Here is a 25,940-nt window from a genome sequence, read left to right on the forward strand (position 1 = left end):
TGACTCACCCTCAGGCCATCCAAGATGTCGATGAGTTTGTTTGTTCATTTCAACAGAGTTGGAGAAATTTAGGAGTGCATAACTTCTCACCAAAGGATGCTCTGCAGTGAATGGGTGCCGTCAGAATGAGTGTTCAAACAGGTGATAAAAACATAATCCACACAACTGCAGTCCGTTATTGATGTCTTGTAAAGTGAAAAACTGTGTGTTTGTATAAGAAATGAATTTATCATTAAGGCATTTTAATTTTAAAACCATCACTTCTGACTAAAATACCAGTCCATAATCCATAACAATGCCATTTCCAGTGGCAAAGTCCATGGCTTGTTGTCCTCTCACATCACAGTCAATATTTCTCACATTATCACACTTTATTCACTATAGTTTAGAAAAAGGTAATAAAATATGACAAGAACTCAAGAGTTAAACTGTGTTGGAACAAATTCATCTTGATAATGTCAGATAACTTTGATAGAAAGGTATGTACAGTGCCTTGCGAAATTATTCATACAATTATTCATACTCCTTCAAATTTTTTTTCACATTTTGTTATGTTGCTGCCTTATGTTAAACTACTTCAAATTACTTTTTTCCCACATAAATTTACACTCCCTACTCCATAATGGCAAAGCAAAAAATAGGTTTGTAACATTTGTGCAAATTTATTAAAAATAAAAAACTGAAAAGGTCCCGTTGCGTAAGTATTCATACCCTTTTCTGGGGCACTTGAAATTTAGTTTAGGAGCATTCATATTGCTTCTAGATGTTACTACACTTCGAGTGGAGTTAAACTGTGGCAAATTCATTTGAATGAGTATGATTTAGAAAGGCACACACATCTCAGAAATGGTCTAACAGCTGAAAATGCATATCAGAGCAAAAACCAAGTCCTGAGGTCAAGATAACTGCCTGTAGAGCTCAGTGACAGACCTGCGTTAAGGCAATGATCTAGGGAAGAGTTCAGAAAACAATCTGCTGCATTGAAGGTTCACAGAGGCATTATCCATAATGGAAGACGATTGGAACAACTAGGACTCTAGAAAATGTCTGCCAGCCCCCATCCAAGCTGACAGAGCTTGAGAGGTAAAAAGGTGAGGCAAAGAATGGCAGATAATTGCCAAATTCAGATGTGCAAAGCTTGTCACATCATACCCAAAAAGACTTGAGGCTGTAAAGGTGCTTCAACTATGTACTGAGATAAGGGTATGAATACTTATGCAATGTACTTATTTCAGTGTTTTGTTTTTGATACATTTGTAAAATTTGCAAATCTGGTTTTTGCTTTGTCATTATTATGGTGTATGGAGTGTAAACTGATGTGGGGAAAAACTAATTTAAAGCAGTTTAACATAATGCTGCAACAAAACAAAATGTGAAAAAAATGAAGGGTATGAATGCTTTTGCAAGGCACTGTAATGGATTACAATCAACCCCAAATTCAGACAGCTGTTAGTATGACAATATTCACACATCTATCAATACTTTTGACCAATTACCAAACAATGCTTAATTTTGTTCAGTATGTGGTGTAAAAAGGTTGCAGGTTAAAGTGTCTGAATAATTTTTGGTCCCAAATTTGTATCAGTTTACTGGTAGTCCACTGTACGAAGAATTTTTTGGCATAATATGTTACAGTTTACTTTATTTTGCTATCCTCACATAAATTAACTATATTTTCCTGTACCCACTAGTAAAAAATATCAAAAATTTCTCTCTTGATTCAGATAAGTCAACCTTTTCACAGTAGAAAGCAATATTATGAATAGAGGGCTATAGTAAAAGTTAAGTATGTAAGTTATAAATGTTATTACAAAAACAAAGCTTTTCACTTCACAAGACATTAACTGACGGATTGTGCCTTATTCTGATGGCAGGATTCGCTGCTTAAAAAAAGTGATGTAATGCTTAATTATTCATGGATAAGGCTTAATTATTCAAATCTGTTCTGATGAAGAAACAAACTCATTTTGAATGACTTGAGGGTGAAAACAAATTTTCAATTTTGGTTGAATGTATTCCTTCAATTTGCAAGCATATTTTGTCAGCTACGATTATTTTGTGAGTAAAAACAAATGACCACTCCATATTGAATAAAACTCTAAACTGAATCCCATGTAAGTATACATCAATTTAAAATATGTCTTCAAATGTCAACAAAACATGTCTTTCTAACTATATAAACCTTAAAAGATAAATCAGGCATGCATTTTACATTTTATTTTTGGCTAAACTAAACCGATTCTCAAACAGCTAAGCTATTAAATTTAAAGTTTAACATACTGGTAAACATAATATTTCCTGGTTTTCTTTCAAACAAATGAGTAATTATATCTTACTTCTCTCAAATATTTCATTTGTCCCACCTTTCTGCATAAAAAGCCATTATTTATGCTGAATCAGAAGCCTTTAATTGTCCAGATCTTTGCAAAGCAGGTTTGCATAACACTGTTCTGTCACAGGATCCCTAATTATTAACAACACTGGCAAAGACTCGATTGTTCCCACCGAACACCTGCACAAAGGCTGGTCATTTTTCATTCTGCTCCACTCTCATCAATATTCTTCACATGTGTACGGTCTAATTATATATTATCATCTGCTTTCACAGGATTAGTCTGTGTTGGAAAGAACAGCTTGTTTATTTGCCATTCTTGTCATTGTGATTAGATCAAAAGAAATGACCTTGATTTCATGCAAAACAAACTATGTTTTATGTTCACCATGTGCTGATCTGTCATAATTGTACCTCCACTGAATAAGTTCAGAACTCTGATAGTAACTCAGACTAGTACTGACCCCTGACATTTTTTGACTAAAGTTCACTAAATTGACCTTTTAAGTTACAAGGTACCTGCTTAGGCAGAGCTACATGTGCACTTTTGTAAGCAGGGACAATTAGTCACCATATACGCAATAGGTCAGACGTAGAGTGCACACGTTGGGTTTAAACAATCGGTCATTTGTCATTGATAAACTTTGAGAGGAAAGAGCCGATTAGGTGATTTATTAAGAATTGAAATATACATTTTAAACACAATGGGTCACAATAAGAGGTCTATTTTTTCTCCAAATGCATTTTAAAGCTAGAGCTGTGTGCTTTGCTATGTGAGTAAACAGCTGTGTGTTTGAAATAAGTGCTGCTTGATGCTACAAGTATTTAGTTTAGATTATTCAGGCATGTTTTGAGTAAATATTAACATTTAAGGGATATCTCACCCAAAAATGAACACCCTCGTGTATAAATTTCAAAATCAAAATTTCATACATTGAAATTCAGTTGGGTCCATTGTTGTTTTAGACCCCTTTGACTTTAATTGTACAGATAAAGTTCAAATATTCTTCAGAATGTCTTCTTTTTTGTTCTGCAGCAGAAAGTCAGTCGTATACAGTTGAAGTCAAAAGTTTACATACACCTTGCAGAATCTGCAAAATGTTACAAATTTGACCAAAATATGAGGGATCATACAAAATGTATGTTGTTTTTTATTTAGTACTGACCTAAATAAGATATTTTACATAAAAGACGTTTACATATGGTCCACAAGAGAAAATAATAGAAAATAATGAGTCCCTTGTCTGTCCTGAACAGTTAAACTGCCTACTGTTCCTCAGAAAAAATCCTTTGGTTGTCCCACAAATTCTTTGGTTTTTCAGTATTTTGTGTATATGAACCCTTTCCAACAATAACGGTTTGATTTTGAGATCCATCTTTTCACACTAAAGACAACTGAGGGATTCGTGCAACTATTACGGAAGGTTCAAACGCTCACTGCTGCTCCAGAAGGAAACACAATGCATTAAGAGCCGGGGGTAAAAACTTTTTGAATTTGAAGACCAGGGTAAATTTGACTTTTTTTCTTCTTCTGGGAAGAAATTTCAGAAGGGCAGTACTAAATGAAGAAAATATAAAATGTAGGAAAGATAAGAAAAATTGACACATCTTTGTTCTGTTCAAAAGTTTACATCCCTGGCTCTTAATGCATGGTTTTCCTTCATGAGCATCAGTGAGCATTTGGACCTTCTGTAATCGTTGCATATGAGTCCCTCAGTGTGAAAAGATGGATCTCAAAGTCATACAGTCATTGTTAGAAAATGTTCAAATGCACAAAAATGCTGAAAAAAAATCATTTGTGGGACCTGGATTATTCTGAAAAGCAGCAAAGCTGTTGAACTGTTCAGGACAAAACAAAACAAAACCAAAAAATCTGTGGATCACTTAGGTAACAACACAGTATTAAGAATCAAGTGTATGTAAACTTTTGAACAGGGTCATTTTTATAAATTCAGCTATTACTTTTTCTTGTGGACTATATGTAAACATCTTTTATGTGAAAAATCGTATTCAGATCAGTACCACATAAAAAAAATAACATGCATTTTGTATGATCCCTCTTATTTTGCTAAAATAATTAACATTTTGCAGATTCTGCAAGGTGTATGCAAACTTTTGACTTCAACTGTAAGTCTGAAATTGCATTTACATTTACAATTACAAGGACTATCAAGATTCACTTGAATAATATCACAAACTCACATTTACATCAAAAACAAGAGTCTAGACTATTAGATAAACACAGTTATGAACAGAATGAAGTGTTCATTTGTGGGTTAATATTTGTGCCACTACTTTTGCACTTCTTCCCCAGGGATTTAAAAGCTGACCAATTAATCACACACACACACACACACACACACACACACACACACACACACACACACACACACACTGTGCAGGACAACTTGTATATAAAGTAGGTCTTGAGTGCCCTTTACAAAAAGTTGACTGATTCTTCATGAGAAGGCATGCAGAGACCTCCCTCTCCATCTGACTGACACCTCTCACTCTTCTAATAGCTGACTTAGAGGGATTCATCATCTTTTTTAACACAAATATTTAGCATTTGGAAAACTGGACACCTCTTGCATGACAGGTGAGAGTTTTTTTTCTGTGGGTGAGACTTGCTGTGCACCACAGGAATACTGTAGTCTTTTACTGAAACTCTCTTCTACTGTGAGTATGGTATAATTTCATAGCTAAAATGTGTATGTATTTTTACTTTTAATGTATCACCGTAGTGTGGTTGATGCTCAACCCTCAGATCTGTTTTAACCGGTCGTTTCATTAACTTCGTGAATTCTAGTCATGGTCAATATTTGACTGAGGTTGACGGAGCGTGCAGCTCATGCCATATTTTTTGTAGCTTATTTAACATGTAGCATGGTAACGTTAGATAAAGTCCAGACAGGTGATTAGGTCGGTAATCATTTGAGCTTTGATGTTCGCCTCATAAATGTCATCATGTTTTTAACACACCCAGTCTCAACACTGTCTGCGGGATCGACGTCGCTAACGAGCTGCGTGCACTGCAAGAGCAAGATGTCAATTGTAAATAATGCAGTGCTGGTATCTCCCTCTTTTTTTATTAGCAATAATGTGAGTCTCGTAGTTTTGTCGTGTCGCTTGCCGTGTAGACGGGGTTTTGTGGATGCAAAACATCTGCATGCCGCATGTCCACGTTTTCCTGAGCTTTTGGGACTGAGCAGACCGACTGGATGACACGAAGCGAGTTCATTTGCTCAACAGACACGTGCGTTGATTGAACGCATTCTGCAAATGCATTTGACGGTAAATGAGACACTGACGTTAGTTAAACTGTACTAGACAAACAAGTAATCGGTCCGACAAGGAACAGCAGAGTTCTATGTGAAAGAAAAAGAGACCGAGGGAGACAGTCAAAATAAGCGTATTAATTGAAATGCAGTTTGTCTGAAAGCTCAATGGTCATTACAATTTCAGCCACAATACCATGGTAACAAGAGATATTGTTATTCTAAACCCTATTTAAATTTGAATGGTATCTCCTCCGAGCATTTTAAGCGTTATCTCTGTCATTGTTTTTCAATGCAATTTTATATTTGTTTATTTATTAGACAACAGTTGTGGTTAATTGCAAATGACTAAAGTTGAATTGTGAACATTCTGTTGTAGCCTAAGGTACACTCTTTAAAAATAAAGGTGCTTCACGATGCCATAGAAGAACCTTTTTGTCTAAATGGTTCTATAAAGACCCTTTAACATTTGAAGAACCTTTCTGTTTCACAAAAGGTTTTTTGTGGCAAATAAGGTTCTTCAGATTATAAAAAGTAAGCAAGAAATGTTTAAGAACCTTTGATTGAATTGTTCTTTGTGGAACCAAAAATGGTTCTTCTATGGCATTGCTTAAAGAACCTTTTGAAGCACCTTTATTTTTAAGAGTGTATGTTGATTTTTTTGTTTATAGTAGTATGCACCTTTCTCTGCCATTTGTAAATTTTATGGGTCTGGTCTCATCCGCGTCCAGCTATTTTTATCTGTACAAAACATATCGCATATTGTGTGTCTTCATTATGAACACACTGGTTTGTAGTGCAAACAGTTTTACCATTTACTGCACACTGTTATCGTTCTTGTTATTTCCCTATAGCTGCTAATGAACCGGATGTCTCACCCATAGGCTTACTATTGCGTTAAAGAATAAGGTGGATAAGAACCATTATATGACACTGAACAGTACTATAGGTCCAGGGTTTGTTTAATTAAAGAAGTAGTTCACTTTCAGAATAAAACATTCTTGATAATTTACCCACCCCCATGTCATCCAAGATATCTTTCTTTCCTCAGTCGCAAAGAAATAATTTTTTTTGAGGAAAACATTCCAGGATTTTTCTCCATATAGTGGACCTTAATGGGAATCAATGGGTCTGTGTACTTTGATTCAAAAAGGTAGGGTAGGGCATTAAACTTCTCATCTAATTTTTTCCTCCAACTTCAGAATCGTCTGACATTGTTTTACCTCTTCTTGTAAAGGGTGGTTGCCGCAATGTGAGGTTAAGCTAGTGCAAGATGATCATTTGTGGTTAATCCTCAGATGGGGTCGTGTAGAGCACTTTGAAGCTGTATTAAAACTCCAGTTTGGACCTTCAACCCATTGGCCACCATTGAGGTCCACTATATGGAGAAAAATCCTGGAATGTTTTGCTCAAAAGCCTTGATTTCCTTTCGACTAAAGAAAGATCTTTCATTCTGAGAGTAAACTTCTCCATTAAATTTAAATGTTGATTAAATTACTGTTCAACTTTACTTGCCAAAGAGGAGAATCAAGAAAAGGTTCTTATTACAATTACATAATGAATATTCCAATAACTTTAGAGCATTTTAAGTCTCAACCAGAATATAGATCTTAATTGGAAAATGATGTGCATGTAAACATGGTCAGTGAACACAGTACTGTTCATTGTACACATTGTTTCTCTTGGTTTTATTATTAGGTTGGCTTACTAAATAGACATTATGAATGGCTCTCGAGTTTCCAGACCATTGATTTTTTTTTCAGGTCAGTTTGACTTTGCAGTGCAGTGTTCATCTGAACATAGAAATATAGTAAGGGGAATTGGCAGGCTTGTTTTTGAAACATCTCCGTTTGTAAATGAAGACCTTAACAACAAATATTTGTCGCTGTAAAAATAACTCCCCCCAGCACCCTGAACCCCTCCTTACGACTGCTCCCACCACAGCTGCTGGAGCTGAAAAAATGTTTTGGCAGGGTTATGGTTATCCCCAAAGCAATAATTATCCATAATTAGCCCACCGGTTGCTTGTTCCCTTATGTCATATTTCCAATTTACAGTTTCAGCTTTTATTCGACCACCCAATGTGAAAAATGTCATTATTAATTTTACAATGGCAGAAACATTAGATAATTTCTTCAGCTTTTTAAGCATATTGCTTTGACTTGTCAAAGGTTTTTGCTGGGCCATGTTTCCCACAAGTACCATAATCAGAAAACAGACACAGAATCAGCTTGCGGCCAAACCCTCGACTGCCATGTAACGAGGCGTGATTGCTGAAATCATCAAGGTGTATTTATAAAAAGAACATCTGCATTGGTCAAACAGGAAATGACAGTGTTCGGTTATAATTTTCCCTTATAATAGCATGCTTGTAATGTGAAATTAAAACCTAGCACTGGTGGCTGGATTGCATAGTGCACAACAATTCAGCCGTGAATTCACGTCATCGCAGGTGATCCATTATATCATAATGTTCAGGACAAGGATTAAATGCATTATGAAGACGTCATTTTGCAAGTATAACCTCGGGAAACAATAAAGATATGAGGGATATTTCCTAGAACAGTGCTGGACATATAATCAGTTAAACACAAACTGTTGTGCTATAGTTTGTCACTAGAACTTTGTAACGTCCAGTGGCCGTTGAGGTCATAAGCAGGATAAAGCGTATCTCCACTGATAGAGCATGTATGCGAATTTGCTTGCTTGGAAACATTGTTTTGACTAGACTATTTAGCCTGTTATCTATTGTTTTTAAGTCTCATGGCATTACTATTGAAACAGTATTTTAAAATTTAAATATTGTCTGAATTAATTTTTCTTAGTCAAAATAAAATGAGTGGTAATCAGCATCATCAAATGCTGTCAAATAAGTTTGACTTATACTGAACCCAGACCACTTGTTTAAAGCGCTGATTTCACGTGTATGCAAGTCAAAGCTGTCACTTTTGCACAATCTTTAATAAAAGCATACATGGACATGCAGTTGAAGTCAAAAGTTCACATACAAATGTTAATTATTTTACCAAAATAAGAGGGAGAATACAAAATGCATGTTATTTTTAATTTAGTACTGACCTGAATAAAATATTTAACATTAAAGATGTTTACATATGAAAAAGAGCCTGTTTAAAAGTTTGCATACACTTTATTCTTAATATGGTGTTGTTACCTGATTTTTTAGTGATAGTTAAACAACAGTTAAACTGCCTGCTGCCTCAGAAAAAATCCTTCAGGTCTCACAGATTAATTGGTTTTTCAGCATTTCTGTGTATTTGAACCCTTTCCAGCAATGACTGTATGATTTTGAGATCCATCTTTTCACACTGAGGACAACTGAGGGACTCACATGCAACTATTACAGAAGGTTCAAATGCTCACTGATGCTTTAGAAGGAAACACAATGCATTAAGAGTCGGGAGTGAAAACTTTTGAACAGAATGAAGATGTGTACATTTTTTCTTATTTTGCCTGAATATCATATTTTTTTCCTTTAGTGCTGCCCTTCAGAAGATACAGAAGATGCTTATACGTTTCCCAGAAGACAAAATAAGTTAAATTTACCCTGAACTTCAAATTCAAAAAGTTTTCACACCCTGGCTCTTATTTTGGTAAAATACTTAGAATAGTTATAAAAATTTTGCAGATTCTGCAAGGTGTATTTAAACTTTTGACTTCAACTGTGTATGAAGTATATCCGTAGGTGGCAAACAAGACACTAGGATGTGTGCATCTCAGTCTTTTTTAAATGATTCCTTGAGTTAATGCCATAGAGCCGTATTGTTGAGTCATGTCCCTTTGGTCACATGTTTGTCAGAGGGCTAAAGGAGGAAACTTAATCGAGGGGGGAGGGACAGCTATCAGTGGGAGCCTCAAGGTTGGAAGTGAACAGCATGTGTGTGTGACAGACAGAGAGAGAGGGACAGCGACAGAGAGAGGTTAGGGGAAAGGGGTAGTGCGCTTCAACTTCCAGAAAAGCTTTTCTGTTCTCCAATCACTGCCTTTTTTTCACCTCCTGTCCCTCCTCCCTCTCTGTGTCTCTTTCTTTTTCTGCCTTTCGGTGGCTGATTGGCTTCAGTGGGTCTTTGCCATCGCACTACAATGACTGCTGTAGCCTCCCTGCAGTGAGCATTCTGAGGTAAGTCTGTCTCTCTCTGTGTTTCTCTGTTAGTAACTAAGCATGTGCTCTCCTTCTCTGCAACAAGATCTAGTTAAAGAGACAGTGAGTTCACACAGAATTCTAAATTCTGTCATTTACTCATCATTCCAAACTTGTGTGACTTTTCTCTGTGGAACACGAATGATTATATTTTAAGGAATATTAACCATTTAGATGACCCGTAACTTTAATTGTATGGATGAAGGTGTTATTCGAATATATGTCTCAAAGAGAAAAGTACGTTTTAGCATTGGTTTAATGTTTTTCTGGTGCTTGTTGGTCTGGTGCAGCCACATAAAGAGTTTGGAGTTGTATTTTGCTGAAAATGTAACTGCAGCCCTTCCTGTCTTAGAAGGAGCTTCCTGTTGGAATTTCTCAGTTTTATCCACAATATCAGGGGTTGAGGAATGATACGCTTAGAAAATAGCTTGAACAGACTGTAATAATGTTTTGGCTCGTTCTTTGTTGTCACTGAGCTGTGATTGTCAGGAATGTGTCTCTTTCTCTTTTTCATCCTTTGTATATCCAGGCCAGGGATGATGAGGGGTCTAGAGTTACGCTTGGTATCAGACAAACAATCACTTTGGCCCAGAATAAGAGCATTAGATGACTCAGTGATTCTTTTACTGGACCAGAATACTGAAGGTTTTACTCGTTTTCTAACAAACCTGTCCTGTTAGAGTCCTTGTTCAAACAGTAGAGCATGGTGCAAGGAACCATCAAGATTGTGGGTTTGATTCCTAAGGAATACATGGACTTATAAGTAGAAATATATAAAGTTTCAACTCAAATGCAATGGAAGTCACCTTGCAAGGTGCATAAATAATCATAAGAATCTACATTTAGCAAAAATATAAAGCAATTAAATGTTGATGTGTCCTGTCCACATGGCCCTGACATTTTTTTTCTATTTCTGACCATCTTCTGTCACTAGACAGGCAAATGGCACAAATAACATAGCAACAGCCAATGTCCTGTGATTGCATGCTGTAAAGAAACTGCACTATTGCATGTTTTTTTTTTGGCTAGAAACTATCATTTATATCACACAGTTCTGAATTTAGTGTTTGCACGGCAACAGCATAAGAGTAAGCCTCACCTTGTGGATGCTTGTAGTCTCTAGGGAACATCTCTGCTGAATCACTGTCCTCATTCACCTTTATTGAACAGACATACAGTGGGACACAAAAGTCTGAGAATACATTTCACAACGCATCATCAAATGGCTGTATTGGTGGCACAGAAAATAAAATGCCACTGAACTAAAGGTAACTTGCATATTTTGTTCATTATTGCTGCTGTAAATGGTCAATTATTGTCATGTTTTGGGCTGTACTAATCGGTTAAACTAGGAAAAACATTTGTAGTACTATAGACTGCCAAAAGTTATAACAAAGCAAGGAGAAGAGTGCAAAAAACTGAGAAACAAAAGGCATTTGTGGTTGGCCAAACTGAACCAGGATTTCCAAAACAGAAATCCTAACAGCATTTGTGTTTGTTCTTATCATTTCCGGTCAGGTAGATACAATTTTAGGCTAATATCTTAATTAATACTTCTCGTACGTATTTTTTTTCCACCTATTAACATTAGTTTGTCAAAATATTGTGCACTTCTCCTGCTTCTCTGTATGATTTAGCAGCTTCCCCACATTTTCTCTGTTTACACAGTATAAATTAGCAAAACAATGTATTAAGTAGTGCATTAACTATGCAGTCGATGCTGTTGTTTACATCTGAGTATCGCCGATATGGCCACGCATCCGGGTAACTGACCAAACCGTGACGTAATTGCAAACCCTCAATAACTGAAAATTTGGGCATTTTTATTTAAACTTGGAAATATAAAGAAAGTTTCAAGAGTTTGACAGAAAAAAGAAATTAACTTTATAAAATAAACTATATGTTATTAGAACACGGTCAACTCTCCACATAAAGCAAATGTTTAAAGCAAAGAAATGTAAAGTATTTTAGATTGTACAAATATATGACACTTACCATGTGAACCCTTCAGATTTCCTTCCATTAAAGAGGCTATTGATTCTTCTCAAATCATCCTGGACAACATGATGGTCAAATCTGACACAAACATGGAGATAATCCAGCATAAGTGCTACTGCTTTAAAGTTCTGTGTAAAGCTGTATTAAATATCTTCTAAGAGTTTGTCACAACACAAAAAGATGTATTAACCACCCAGACAAATTTGAATGATAAAAAACCACCAAGTAAATAAAATTTATAAATCTTGATTAAATAAATTATTCTCCGCTCTCAAAGGTTGGCGCTGAGACCACGCCCATTCGCGGGAAATCTAACGCCTCTCTACTGTCAAATACCTGACAACCGGAATGGACGATCCCTCTAGCAGCTTATTTGGATTTACATGGCCATATAACAGGTAAAGTGCATTTACTTGACGATGCCATAGCTAGCTATGAAACTGTAGGCTGTAACTAATTGTAATGAGCATAATTTAGCGTAAGAACCACCGATGCTAATGCGCTCTGATTATTATAAAGGGTTTGCACGGACTTTACGATTTGGTCAGTTACCCGGATGCGAGGCCATATTGGCAATACTCGGATGTCAACAATAGCATGGATTGCATGGTTAATGTACAACTGAATAGGTTGTTTTGCTAATTTATGCTGTCTAAACCACAGAAAAAAACGTGTGAAGGCTGCTAAATCATATAGAGAAGGACTTACGCAGCGTTCCAGGCAGGTTTTTGAACCTGTAAATCACAACTTCAAACCAGGACTCATGACTTTGTAGCATTCCAGGCAAGTCACACCAAACTGCCTGAGCGCATTTGTTATTATTATATTATTATTAATTTGATTGCAACGTTATATTGTCCTAATGTCTGTTTTTTTCACCGTGTACCACTTGTATAAACACCACATCCGTAGGGGCTGTCGTTGTTGTTTCACGGGCTATGTTACGTCAGCGCGCAGAACTAACTAAGACAAACTAAAATTATTAGGTGGTGAAGATACGTATGAGTAGTAATAATTAAGATATTAGCCTAATATTTCACCTATGTAACCAGAAATAATAAGAACAAACACAAATGGTGTCAACATTTTTGACCTGAAAATTCTATTTCAGTGGCCAACCACAAATGCCTTTTGTTCCTCAGACAATTTTTTGCACTCTTCGATTTTTTTTAAAACCTTTACCAGTCTATAGTACTCTAAATGTTTTTCCTGGACCGACCGATTAGTACAGCCCAAAACATGACAATAATTGATCATTTTCAGCAGCAATAATCAGCTAAATACGCAAGTTTCGTCTTTACGCAGACCTGTCCTGCAGAGTTCAGCTCTAACCCCAAATAAATACCTGAAACCAATTAATCAAAGTCTTAAAGATTACTCACAACCTCCAAGTTGGTCAAGTTAAAGCTAAACACTGCAGGACATTGGTTCTACAGGACCAGGACAAAAGATACATCAAAAACATAAACAGTAAAAAGCTTCAGTTTAAGTGTAAGTTTGAAAATAGAGCACCTTCACCAGATTGTGGTCATATCATCAACACATGGCTGGAAACACATCACAGTTTAGCATAACACAGTTAGTGTCACAGTTGAACATAACCTTACTGTCACATCCCCGGACTTTCATGTTGGTTTCTCCCATTCTCCCCCGCAGTTCAGTGTGTGTTTGGTTCCTCCTTCATTGTCTCCACCTGGATGTGTAATCAGTCTGTGTATTTAAGGTGTGTGTTTTCCCCTGTACTCTTGTCGGTCTTTAATGTTATATGGATGTCTTACCCTGCTGTTCCTTTGTCTGCTTGTATTCCGTTGGATTTATTAAATATTCGTCTTTTATTACGTCGTTGTTCGTGTGTTCCTGCCTACATTGTGACAGAAAGACCGACCGAAACAGTTTTTTTTGCGTATTCCACCCCGTTTTGTTTATCGTTCAGTTTTTCAGTCTTTTTGTTTCCGTAGTGTTTTCCCCCATGGATTCCTTCCTCCGTCCTGAACTCATCCTCCTCCGGCTGAAGCAGGGGGATTTACCACTCGAGGGATACACGTTGATGTTCCAGCTCGTAGCTAACACCACCAGCTACCCGGACGACGCGCTCTGTACGTTCTATAATGCTAGCCTCAATGCGTCATGCAGAGCGCCGTCGTCCGAGGACGGCCCTCGAGCGGATTTCGCCGCGTTTGTGGAGTGGACACTGGCGAGAAACAGACCTTCGTTTCCCGCCTGTTCCCAGGACTATCTCGTCAGTGCCACTCCGGACCCAGAGCCCAGCCAGCCACCCCGACCGACGGATTATGAGCCCATCGTAGACGGAAAGCCCGAGCCCGGAGCGACAGCAGTGTGGAGCGCCGATGGGGTCATATCATCCGACCAGGTGCGAGAGCCGGCCACTACATCTGCGACGGTGGAGTGCTGCGTCGAGCAAGAAGGGGCGGTAGAGAGTCCCGCCCACTGCACCATCACTGAGGGTGAGCTGGAACAAGATTTTGGGGATGTAATTGACTGTGTCATGGAAATACCTATCTGCCTGGACTTCCCACCCACCCTCCCTCTTCTGCCTAGTCCTGATTCTCCGCTGGTTCCGCCCAGCCTTCCTGAATCCCCGTTGTCGACTGTCTGTCCCCTTGCTCACCCTCAGTCCACCATCTGTGCGGTGGGTTCGCCGCGGGTCTGCCAGTCTCCATCGGTGTCATGGCTGGAGGATCCCTCACCATCGCCTCCAGCCTCAGAGTCCTCTGTCGCTCCGGCTCCGCCGCGGATCTCCGGCTCTCCATCTCCGCCTTGGTCGCCAGAGCCTTGAGTTCCACCTTGGCCCTCCGGATCCGCGGTGTCACCCAAGATCATCGGCTTTCTGTCTCCGCCTCGGGCTCTCCCACCACCTGCTCCGCCTCCGTCGGTCGGCCCCTTGGAGTCGTCAGCCCTTCCTCCACCATGGCTCCTCCCTCCATCGGCTCCACCGTGGGAATACATCTTGGCTGCGTTCTGGGTCCCACCTGGCTCCTCCTGCTCCAGCCCATTCCTGTCACATCCTTGGCTCCTCCCTCCGTCACCACCCTGGACTCCATCTTGTGCCCTCCTCCCGGGAGTCCGTCCTCCGCCGAAACCCCCTCCTAAGACTGTTTGTTGTTTCCTGTTTGTTGGCGTGAGGACACGCCTTCCGGGAGGGGGAGGTAATGTCACATCCCCGGACTTTCATGTTGGTTTCTCCCATTCTCCCCTGCAGTTCAGTGTGTGTTTGGTTCCTCCTTCATTGTCTCCACCTGGATGTGTAATCAGTCTGTGTATTTAAGGTGTGTGTTTTCCCCTGTACTCTTGTCGGTCTTTAATGTTATATGGATGTCTTACCCTGCTGTTCCTGTGTCTGCTTGTATTCCGTTGGATTTATTAAATATTCGTCTTTTATTACGTCGTTGTTCGTGTGTTCCTGCCTACATCGTGACACTTACTTTTACTACTTGTTGTTTTTAAAGACATTTAAGTCTGAATCATAAAGGAAACGATGCATATGAACTCCAGCTATTATAACTATTCAGCCTTGAAAAGAGTGTTCACTGTTTAGGCAAGTGCATGCTTCACCAACGTCACACACATTACTTAACCTTTGAATGGAGGGTGCTACAGGAAACTGCAAGAAAGAGTCAGGGGAAACAGATAAGCTGAGTGAGCAGGCACACTTAGACTGCAATGGCAATGCTTTTGGTGTCCTCATATTTAGGCATTCACAGGTATAGATTATTCTTTTTTTTAAAGATGCATTTCAATGCTATTTTTTTAAATGCCATATGGTTTTGGGATTCTTCATTGCTGACTTGTCTTTTATAAGTATGATATTATGACCAACTGATGCTTTTCCATTTACAAAATAATTTACTGATGGTCTGTAGGAGGAAATGAATACTGTGACCTTTCACATACTGATATGACAACACCTACATCTGTATCGATTTGAGTAAGGATGTGGTTTCTTTTTTTGGTATTTTCCATTGAGAAATGTTACAGAATTTCCTGTGCCTTCCCCAATTTATATGAGATGCTGTTACTGTGATATTGTATATGAGCTTTGACCTTGTTTTTGACTGATTCTCAGACAGATACAGTGTCTCGATGTCTCTCTAATGAAGCATACTGTACAAACATCTAGTTGAAGATAAAATGTAGCCTTCCAGTCCCTTGTATCCTTGGGTTTACAAGGATGTTTTGTGTTATAATGGTACAAATTATTTGCAATTTTCTCTCATAATAATCAAGTGAAATGACATGGAAGAAAAATATTTCCATTTATTGGGCCTATAAAAGTCTTCCAGCTATATATATGTACAGCTATTCACAGAATGTATCATTTATGTTACTATTTAACTATATGGATCTTTACTTTAGGGCTTTAAGATCATTAATAGACAGACTTCAATGGCCATTAAAGTCTCTTTAAAGTCGAGAGCTTTCTCATTGTAGCATTTCTCAAAACGCTACAAAAAAACAGAAGCTCAGTATAAATATAAAGGTTGTCTCTAAGACATTGCTGCGTGAACATGTATTCATCTATCTGAGGACTTTTAACCAAGCAGTTGTTTTCTTTTTCCATGTTTCACATCAGGTTATGCTGCCCGAAAGTTCCCAGTTGAGTCTGAGTGAAAGAGAAAAGGGCTAAAGCCAGCGCACTTTACAGCTCCACCCACAAACCTGAACCATAAGCAATGAGTGACCCTCAGGATGCCAGTGACGTCACTTCTGCCGCAGGCTTGACGAGGCATTTGGTGAGTAATCTTTAACTTATTCGCTTTTTAATTTTTTAGGCTATGAAGATGTTTAAACTGGAATATGTTTTGCAAAAACATGTAAGTTTAGCTTCATCAGTGTTAATCCACTGCTTTTCTATTAAATTAAATATTAGTAAAATGGGACCCTGTTTACTTTTTAACACATATTCCTATGGGACAGGGCAGTGTTTCATACTGATTCAAACTGTTTAATTTACTCTTTTATTTCATTTACTCACCCCCATGTCATCCAAGATGTTCATGTCTTTCTTCAGTCGAAAAGAAATTAAGGTTTTTGAGGAAAACATTCCAGGATTTTACTCCATATAGTGGACTTCAATGAGGATCAGTGGACTAAAAAGCCTAATTTGCAGTTTCAATGCAGCTTCAAAGGTCTCTACACGATTCCAGCCGAGGAATAAATGTCTTATCTAGCAAAACAATTGATAATTTTCTAAAAAAAAAAATTATTTATAGAATGTTTAATCACAAATGCTTTTTTGCTCTAGCTCTGCTTCCAAGACTTCACACGTAGGAAAGGTCACGCTTGATGTAGGCGGAAGTACTGGCCCAATGTTTACAAAGTGAATGTGGAAAGAAAGTCAAACTCCCTTTACAGATAAAGGTAAAATAATGTCAGACAATTTTGAAGTATGAGGAGAAAATGAGACCTTACCTTTTTAACCTTACCCTGCCTTTTTGACCTGAAGAACACAGATGAAGAACTAACCAGGTGTATCCAATGTGATTTTGTAATGTGTGAAGTCATAGACATGCATCGCTAAACTAGTGCAATATAGAAATTTTGTTTTTGTTTTTTTAGAAAATGACAGATCATTTCTCTAGGCAACACTGCAAAATGGCTTATCTTATTTAGTACTTATTTGTCTTGTTTCTAGTCAGAATGAAAAAAAAATCTTAAAAACTAAATTAAGTGCATTTTGCTTAAAATAAGTAAAATGATCTGTAGGTGGGGTAAGTAAAATAATCTTGTTTATACCCCATTGGCAGATAATGTTACTATTTTCCAGGGGGAATTTTTTTTAAATAAAGTGCATTTAGCTTAACCCTTAAGCTCTCCTTGGGGTCAGGCTGACCCCACTGGAGTTTTCCTTCTTTTTTTTATAAAGTTCCCTTAATCTCAGGGGCATGAGACTCTGTGACTTTTCCTAAATAATCAATCTAAAAACACAAAAAAAATCCGGACTTAATTCGGTTGTTCTAAAGGTGTGTAAAAATTTTTTTACCGTTTCCTCTCCTTGGGGTCAGATTGACCCCACATTGAAAATGAATGGGAAAAGTAAAAAAAGCAATTTTTTTTCATTTCGTTTGTCCAAAAAATGCAGTAAATCCAGTTTAAATCTAAAATAATTAACATTTAAATAAAGGCCTGGTCCTACAGCATAAATTCAAAGTGGAACGAACTTTCTATCTCTCACACACACACACTCACACACTCACAAACACTCACATGTGTGTAATTGCAACAGGGAGCATTTATATAGAAATTGGCATAAAAAAATCAACATATCTGCTATAAATCTGAAAATGTTCATACATAAATGAAAGACTGGTACTAGAGCACAAATGCAACATGGAACATGCATGTTGACTCTCACACACATCCCCCCCCCCCACACACACAACTCTACACAAACACATCACACACCATGCCCCTGCCCCTAACACACACACACACACACACAACTCTACACAAACACACCACACAGCACCCCCCAAACACCCCCCCCCCCCCCCCAAAAAAAAACACTCCCCCCCACACCCACACCCACTCACACACCCACACACTCACACAAAGAGAGAGAAGAGAGGGAAAAGTGCAGATAAAAGAAAGAAGAAAGACAAAAATTCAGCAATTCTAAAAAACTAAAATTCTACGCTTTTACAAAAAAACACATTTTTTATTTATTTTAAAATGTTCAAATATATATAATTACAAAATATATATCATAAAGTTGTGAGGAGAAGTTGAAGCATGAAGAAAAATAAAGTGAAAATGAAATTAGTCCCTAAGGGCCTCTGCTGGATGTATGTGGTCATTGCACTTTCTTTCTTTAACTATATCTTCAAAAGTTTTTCCACTAACCTGTAGATGGCAGTACTGTATCCCTAACACATAGAGCAATGTCCAAAAACAATTTAGATTAAATTTAGATCATCATTAAGGTGATTTTTTTATTAAAAATTAATTTTTTATAAGCCACTTGGTGGCGTAGTTGAGTAATTGTGCAGTAAATGGGTAAAAAAGTACAAAATATCCATGAAAACTCAGCAGAACTGTAAAGTTGAGAAGTAAACGAAAAAAAAATGATATATAGTTTATAATATTAAAAATGTATAATTCATTATGGAATCACACTTTCAATCCTTGGGGTCAATCTGACCCCAAAGAAAGTAAAGATAAAACCTACTTAAGGAGAGCTTAAGGGTTAAAACAAGACTAAATATCTGATGTCATTTTGCTTATCTAGTAAATGCATCTTCATTTAAGAATTTTTAGATATTTTGACTAGAAACAAGACAAAAATACTAAGTAAGATCAGCCATTTTTTGCAGTGAAGATGCTTATTCCTTGGTTGGAATTGTGTAGAGCTCTTTGAAGCTGCATTGAAACTGCAATTTGGACCTTCAACCCGTTGATCCCCATTGAAGTCCATCCTATGGAGAAAAATCCTGGAATATTTTCCTCAAAAACCTCCATTTTTTTTAGACTGAAGAAAGAAAAACAAGCACATATTGGATGACATAGGCGTAAGTAAATTACCAGGTAATTTTAATTCATGAGTGAACTAATCCTTTCATCAGGTAAAGCTTTCAGAAAACAGCAGATATTTGATTTCAGCTCTCAGATGTTTCGTAACTTAGTGTTTTCTTTGGCACACAGTGCACCTAGTGGTGTAAATAGCTGCCAAGGTGTTATCTAAGGTTGGGGGCACTGGTTTGGTTTATTATCAGCGGTGGGTGATTGCTGTGTACGTGTGTGTGGTATATGTGTTTAAGAACATCATTAAGCACCTGTTCTGCTGATTTGGTGAGATTCTAGCAGTGGTCTGGGTCACTTAGAGAAACAATTGCTATTGATCTGCCAGAGGTCTGATTCACCTGAATAAAATTTAAAAACAATTTGTGTAACCATGGGGACAGAGCCACCTAATGTGCCATACCCAGAAATCAATTTACGTCTGAGGAACATGTTGTGCCATACAGCAGTGATGAAAACGTGCTGTGCAGACTGTGTCTGGTTTTTAAATATGTCCCTGGAAAACTGTAATATTTCAATTAGCCTTGATCTGGGAGGTTTTTTTGCTCCTCAAAGAGCCATGTGTGGCTTGATATACTTGCTTCTTACGCCCATGGTGGGTACAGGGGCTCTCAGCAGTGACATTCAAGAAGTCAAAAATCCTACCAACAAAGCTTTGATAAAAGCTCTTATTGATGATTCTGCAGTGTGAATAATAACGTTACATAATAGATCCTTAAGTAATCGTCTGAACAGTAGATGATTGTTAAGCATCTAGTACAACTTTAAATGTTATTTAACTTAAGTCAGACATTGTCTTGTTTTTTAGTAAGAATAGCTAAACATCAACTTCTTTTTACTCCACTGATGTTTTTTAAGCATAAATACATAATTTAATTGTTTAAATAATATTTAAAAAAAAATTTAAACTGTTTATTCTAAAAAGGTTTTTGTATTTCAAATATATACATAAGTACACTATCTGATAAAATTGTCTAAACAGTAAGTCTCTTAAAGCAGTCATATTGAGAAATATTTTTACTATTTAAAAAAATTCTTTCTATTTCAATATATTTTAAAATGTAATTTTTTTCCTGTTATCAAAGCTAAATTTTCAGCAGTTTTCTTCAGAAATCATTCTAATATTCTGATTTGCTGTTTAAGAAACGTTTTTATTATTATTATCAATATTTAAAACGGTTGAGTAGATTTTTTTCAGGATTCTTTGATGAAAAGAAAAATCCAAAGATCAGTGGAAGTTATAAAAATTATTTTTTTATTTAGCAAGGATGCTTTAAATTGATCAAAAGTGATAGTAAAGACATTTAAATGTTACAAAAGACTTATATTTCAGATAAATGCTGTTGTTTCGAACTTTCTATTCTTTAAAGAAATATATAAAAAATTCAACAGTTTTCAACATAATAATAATAATAATAATAATAAATGTTTTTAAAGCAAATCAGAATATTAGAATAATTTCTGAGGGGTCATGTGACTGTAGTAATGATGCTAAAATTCAGCTGTGAAATCACAGGAATAAATTACATTTTAAAATATATTCAAAGAGAAAACAGTTATTTTAAATAGTACAAATATATATATTTATATATTTTTACTGTTTTTGCCTTACTTTGCATCAAATAAATTCAGGCTTGGTGAGCAGTAGAGACTTCTTTAAAAAACATAAAAAACCTTACTGTTCAAAAACTTTTGACTGATAGTGTACATAAAATACTGAAATAATGTTTAATCATTAATAAGTGAAGTATAGTCAATAAAATGTACTTTTTTTAATCATCAAACTTTATCAAAACAAAACATGACAGTGCATCAATTTTATGCAAGTAATAAGATCTTGTTTTTTAAGGATATTTAGATATTTTTAATGTGTTTTCAGTGCAGTCGCATTCTATTAGTGAAGAAACACCCTGTTTGTTTAGGGATGACATCAGTTTATCATATCATTTTAAACATAAAGTGAAATTGTCGCAGGAAGTTTCTCTTGGAATAAATATTACCTCAGAGTGGGTCAAACAAAACATCCTTAAACGTAATTTTAATACCTGATTACATGAGAGTGTTTGAAGATTATGCAGAAGATCTGGGTTTTTTGTGACGAGATAAAAGAGCCAAATAAAAGTCACCAGTGGATTCTCTGTGAAGTCATTTTCTGTCTGGTAAAATGATCACGTAATTCTGCAGGTTTCCGCTCATTTAGATCTCACAGAGGCAATGACACTTCTGTGGGAAACTGTAAGTTAATATGAGTCTCTCACTGTGCGCATGGAGGTGCAAAGTGAAGTGACAGAAGCATCACATTTCATCCTTTGAACAAAACTTTAATCCCTGTGTAGAGGATTCAGTATTCAGGAACACAAAGCTTTGAGTTATATCAAAAGTATTTGACCCGGGTTGGAGGCAAATCAGAGACAGATGGATTTGAGGAGGTGGAATGTGTGTGTGTGTGTGTGTGTGTGTGTGTGTGTGTGTTTACAGGGGCCTCATGCACCTGAGGGCACTAATAACAGTCCCGACTTGGTGCCCTTGACAGAATAAACAATTGTCTGACACGACACGTGAAAGTGGGGTGTGATGTGACACAATCAATTACAAAACAGCCAATCAGAAAAGTTCCTGTGTTTGTTCCTTTCATACATTTGGATTGCAACTAAAAAAAGAGCTTAAAGGTATAGTTCACACAAAAATGTGAAAACCCTCATGTTGTCCCAAACCCATAAGACCTTCGTTTGTCTTCGAAACACAAATTAAGATATTTTTGATGAAATCCAAGAGCCTTCGACCCTGCATAGACAGCAATGCAACTGACACATTCAAGGTCATTATTTTTGTTTTCTTTGTGCACAAAAAGTATTCTCATAGCTTAATAAAATTAAGTTTGAACCACTGATGGCACATGGACTATTTTATTGATGTCCGTACTACATTTCTGGGCCTTTATCTCTTGGATTTCATCAAAAAAATCTTCATTTGTGTTCCGAAGATGAAGGTCTTATGGGTTTGGAACGACATGAGGGTGAGTAATTAACGACAGAATTTAAATTTTTGGGTGAACTATGCCTTTGAGGACAACTGCGCGTGTAAGGGATGAGGATGTGGCTATAAATGTGGTAGATGCTGTCAAAGGCTGGGGGTGTTAGTAAGTGTCTCATTAGATCCTGCTGCAAGGAATCAGCTCTATACTTAGTATCACAGTACTTCCTCTTCTTGAGGGCTACCTAGCATGTGGTTGCCATGGTTATACACTGCGGCTACCTTGTGTCTTGATTGCCTGAACGGTTGACAAGATCAGCTGGTCACTACCGCATATTGTGCCTCACTGGGTATTTGCTAAATGTGTGTCATTCCAGCAAGATTTCTATGGTTCAATAGAAGTCTTCGTTTGGCTCCTTGACTCATTCAGCATCACTAACCTGACTTTAGTCATGATCTACTTGAGTGACTCTGTGAATGGCTGTTGGAGTGCTGAATCAGTCTCTGTGGCTCTGGTGGGATGAGCTACAGGATGCTGCGTCTTGATTGAGCGGGTGCGTGCCAGAGCTTGGTATCTGTAGGCATGTTAGTTTTACCCTGAGCGAGGCCCCTCTGTGATAACACTGAATTAAATGAAGCACATGACCACAAGCCTCAGTTTATCCTCAGGATAGCATACCACAGACAGCGGGGGAGAAGACACGGAAGGAGGAAATGAGCTAAGAGAGAGATACCATCCATAAATATATACAGATACACTATATTGCCATAAGTATTGGGACACCCCCTTCTAACGAACAGGTTTAACCGCTTTAGTCATTTCCATGACAAAATTACTAAAGTAGTCACACCTTTTCATTAGAAGGGGGCGTCCCAATACTTTTGGCAATATAGTGTATGTCATTAATTTGCTATAAAGGAGGTCGGTCACACTTTATTTTAAGGTCCAATTCTATTATGTATGGTCATAGAGAATATGTGCTTACTAAGCACTAATAAACAGACAATATTTTATTAATAGGCATGTTAATAGGCAACTTGTTAACAGTGAGAATTGTCCCTATACTAAAGTGTTACCAGGAGGTTAACAATGCAACCCCCTTATTGACTGTTGACCCCTGGAAGTGTGTGAATTGGAATCTGCTGTCTTTACTCATAAGCACTTAATTCTGTTTTATTTTAGCCAATTAGCTGAGCTGTAAATGCCATGTGATACATTAATCAGCTGTTGCAGGAAATGGCATGACAATTGGGTGAAGGCGAACTGTGAAATACAGGTGTCTTTTGTCATAATGCAAAACTAATTTTGAATGACTCATTGGAGAAAGTTTTTTTTATCCAGGTGTAGTTCCAGCATATACCAGCTGGCTAACCAGGCGCACCTTAAGCCCATGTTTTATTACATTATCATTGTGCCTTGTACCAAAAAAGTTTTTGCATGCATGATTACAGTATTAAAGTATGGACTGAGTAGCTTGTTTATGGAATATTTAAACAGTGGTGATAAATTGTGTAAAGCAACTGAAAATATTTTACATTTACACATTTTAAATCATTTTTAAAGAGCGTTTTTTTATTTTTATGCATCTGTTATGGTTATTTTATGATCATTTTAAAAACCTTTTCATTTAACACACTCTGAATTACCACTGTGTATAAAATTTGCTTTGTAGTTTAAAAGGGTAGGTTACCCAAAAATGAAAAATTTTAAACCCTGTGAGACCTTCGTTCATCTTTGGAAAACAAATAAGACATTTTGGATGAAATCCAAGAACTTTCTGACACTGCATAGACTGCAATGCAACTACTATGTTCAAGGCCAGGAAAGGTAGTAAGGACATTGTTAAAGTAGTTGATGTGACATCAGTGGTTCAACTGTAATGTTGTGATGCTACGACACTACTTTTTGTGCGCAAAGAAAAAATAGCGACTTAATTCAACAATTTCTTCTGTTCCATGTACAGTGCCAGCTCCTGCGTCATTGTTGAATGAAGTCATTATTTTTGTTTTCTTTGAACACAAAAACTTTCCTTGTAGCTTCATAACATTACAGTTGAACCACTGTCACATGGACTATTTTAAGGATGTTCTTACAACTTTTCTGGGCCTTAAACATGTCAGTTGAATTGCTGTCTATGCAGGGTCAGACAGCTCTCCGATTTCATAAAAAATATCTTAATTTGTGTTCCAAAGATGAACGAGGGTCTTACGGATTTGGAACAACATGAAGGTAAGTAATGACAGAATTTTTGGGGTGAACTATCCCTTTAACTCACCTGTGATGTACAAATGTGGCCCTGGTCCACAAAACCAGTCATAAGAGATTTATAAATAAGTTTTCCAACAATGTATGGTTTGTTAGGATAGGACAATATTTAGCAGAAAAATAACTATTTGAAAATCTGGAATCTGAGGGTGCAAAAAATATAAATATTGAGAAAATCGCCTTTAAAGTTGTTCAAATGAAGTTCTTGGCAATGCATATTACTAATCAAAAATTAAGTTTTGATATATTTACGGTAGGAAATTTACAAAATATTTTCATGGAGCATGATCTTTACTTAGTATCCTAATGATTTTTGTCATAAAAGAAAAAACTATAATTTTGACCCATACAATGTATTTTTGGCTATTGCTACAAATATACCCATCCTGCTTATGACTGTGGTCTATGGTCACAAATAAGAACCTAAGAATGCATGTCTGAATGACTCTCTCATTGCTTCAGTCTACATAGGCTATTTGAAAAGAAATGAAAGTTTATATTTTTCTTGTAGCCTGTTGTAGTGCATTCTCCACCCCAGCGATGTGATGATGATGATGATGATGATGAAGGGGACTTGAACAAGACACTGGGAGTGCAGCGCTTCCAGCAGATCCTTACACCTCCCCAGCGCGTGCCCATCGAACAACTCCGCAACTTTAATGAAGAGGACTTTGAGTGTGAGAGCTTTACTATTGATGCATCTGGCTTATCACCTTAAAAACTTCATTCATATTATAAAAAAACTTAATAAAATGAGAATGCATATTAATTTGAGAGTTTTATAGATATTTAGTGAATTTTGGTAGTTTGTTTTTTTCTAAAATATTTGCCTCCAAAGAAAACGACAAAAGTGAAAATTTTGTCATTGTTTGCTCTTCCTCATATCATTTCAAATCAGTATGTCTTTCTTCTTTCTTGACTTATTTAAATCATTAAGCGCATAAAAATCTATAAATGGCTATAGCAAAGCAAAAAAAAAAAAAAATTCTGTCATTAATTACTCTCCCTTATGTCATTCCAAACCAGTAAGTTCATCCTTTGTTAATCTTCAGAACACAAATTACAATATTTTAGATGAAATTCAAGAGCTTTCTGAACCTGCATAGACAGCAACACAACTGACATGTTCAAGGCCCCGAAAAGTAGTAAGGACATTGATAAAATAGTCCATGTGACATCAGTGGTTCATCCTTAATTTTAAGCTCTTGGATTTCATCAAAAAATATCTTAATTTGTGTTCTGGAGATAAACAAAGGTCTTATGGGTTTGGAACAGCATGAGGGTGAGTAAAGGGAAAGCCAGGGATGTTTCAAACTTTTACATTTTCCTGCAAAAGTATTGCGTTTGCCGTGACCCTTTGTGTTTGTTTGCAACATAGAGCACTGAAAAAAAAGTATT

The 25,940-nt window shown here is 36.9% G+C and overlaps 1 protein-coding gene across 2 annotated transcripts in view; it reads left to right on the forward strand.

Annotated features, from left to right (window-relative positions):
• The first annotated feature begins 9,558 nt into the window (after positions 1-9,558).
• Positions 9,559-25,940, forward strand: part of slc4a2a (solute carrier family 4 member 2a) — a 34,379-nt gene continuing 17,997 nt past the window's right edge. For both annotated transcript variants that reach the window (XM_073849718.1, XM_073849719.1), the window contains exons 1-3: positions 9,559-9,748; positions 16,359-16,518; positions 25,054-25,219. In XM_073849718.1, coding sequence (XP_073705819.1) covers positions 16,459-16,518; positions 25,054-25,219 — 226 coding nt within the window. In that variant the 5' untranslated portion in view covers positions 9,559-9,748; positions 16,359-16,458. The remainder of the gene's footprint in view (positions 9,749-16,358; positions 16,519-25,053; positions 25,220-25,940) is intronic.

Source organism: Garra rufa, chromosome 10 (assembly GCF_049309525.1).
Source record: "Garra rufa chromosome 10, GarRuf1.0, whole genome shotgun sequence".
Lineage (NCBI taxonomy): Eukaryota > Metazoa > Chordata > Actinopteri > Cypriniformes > Cyprinidae > Garra > Garra rufa.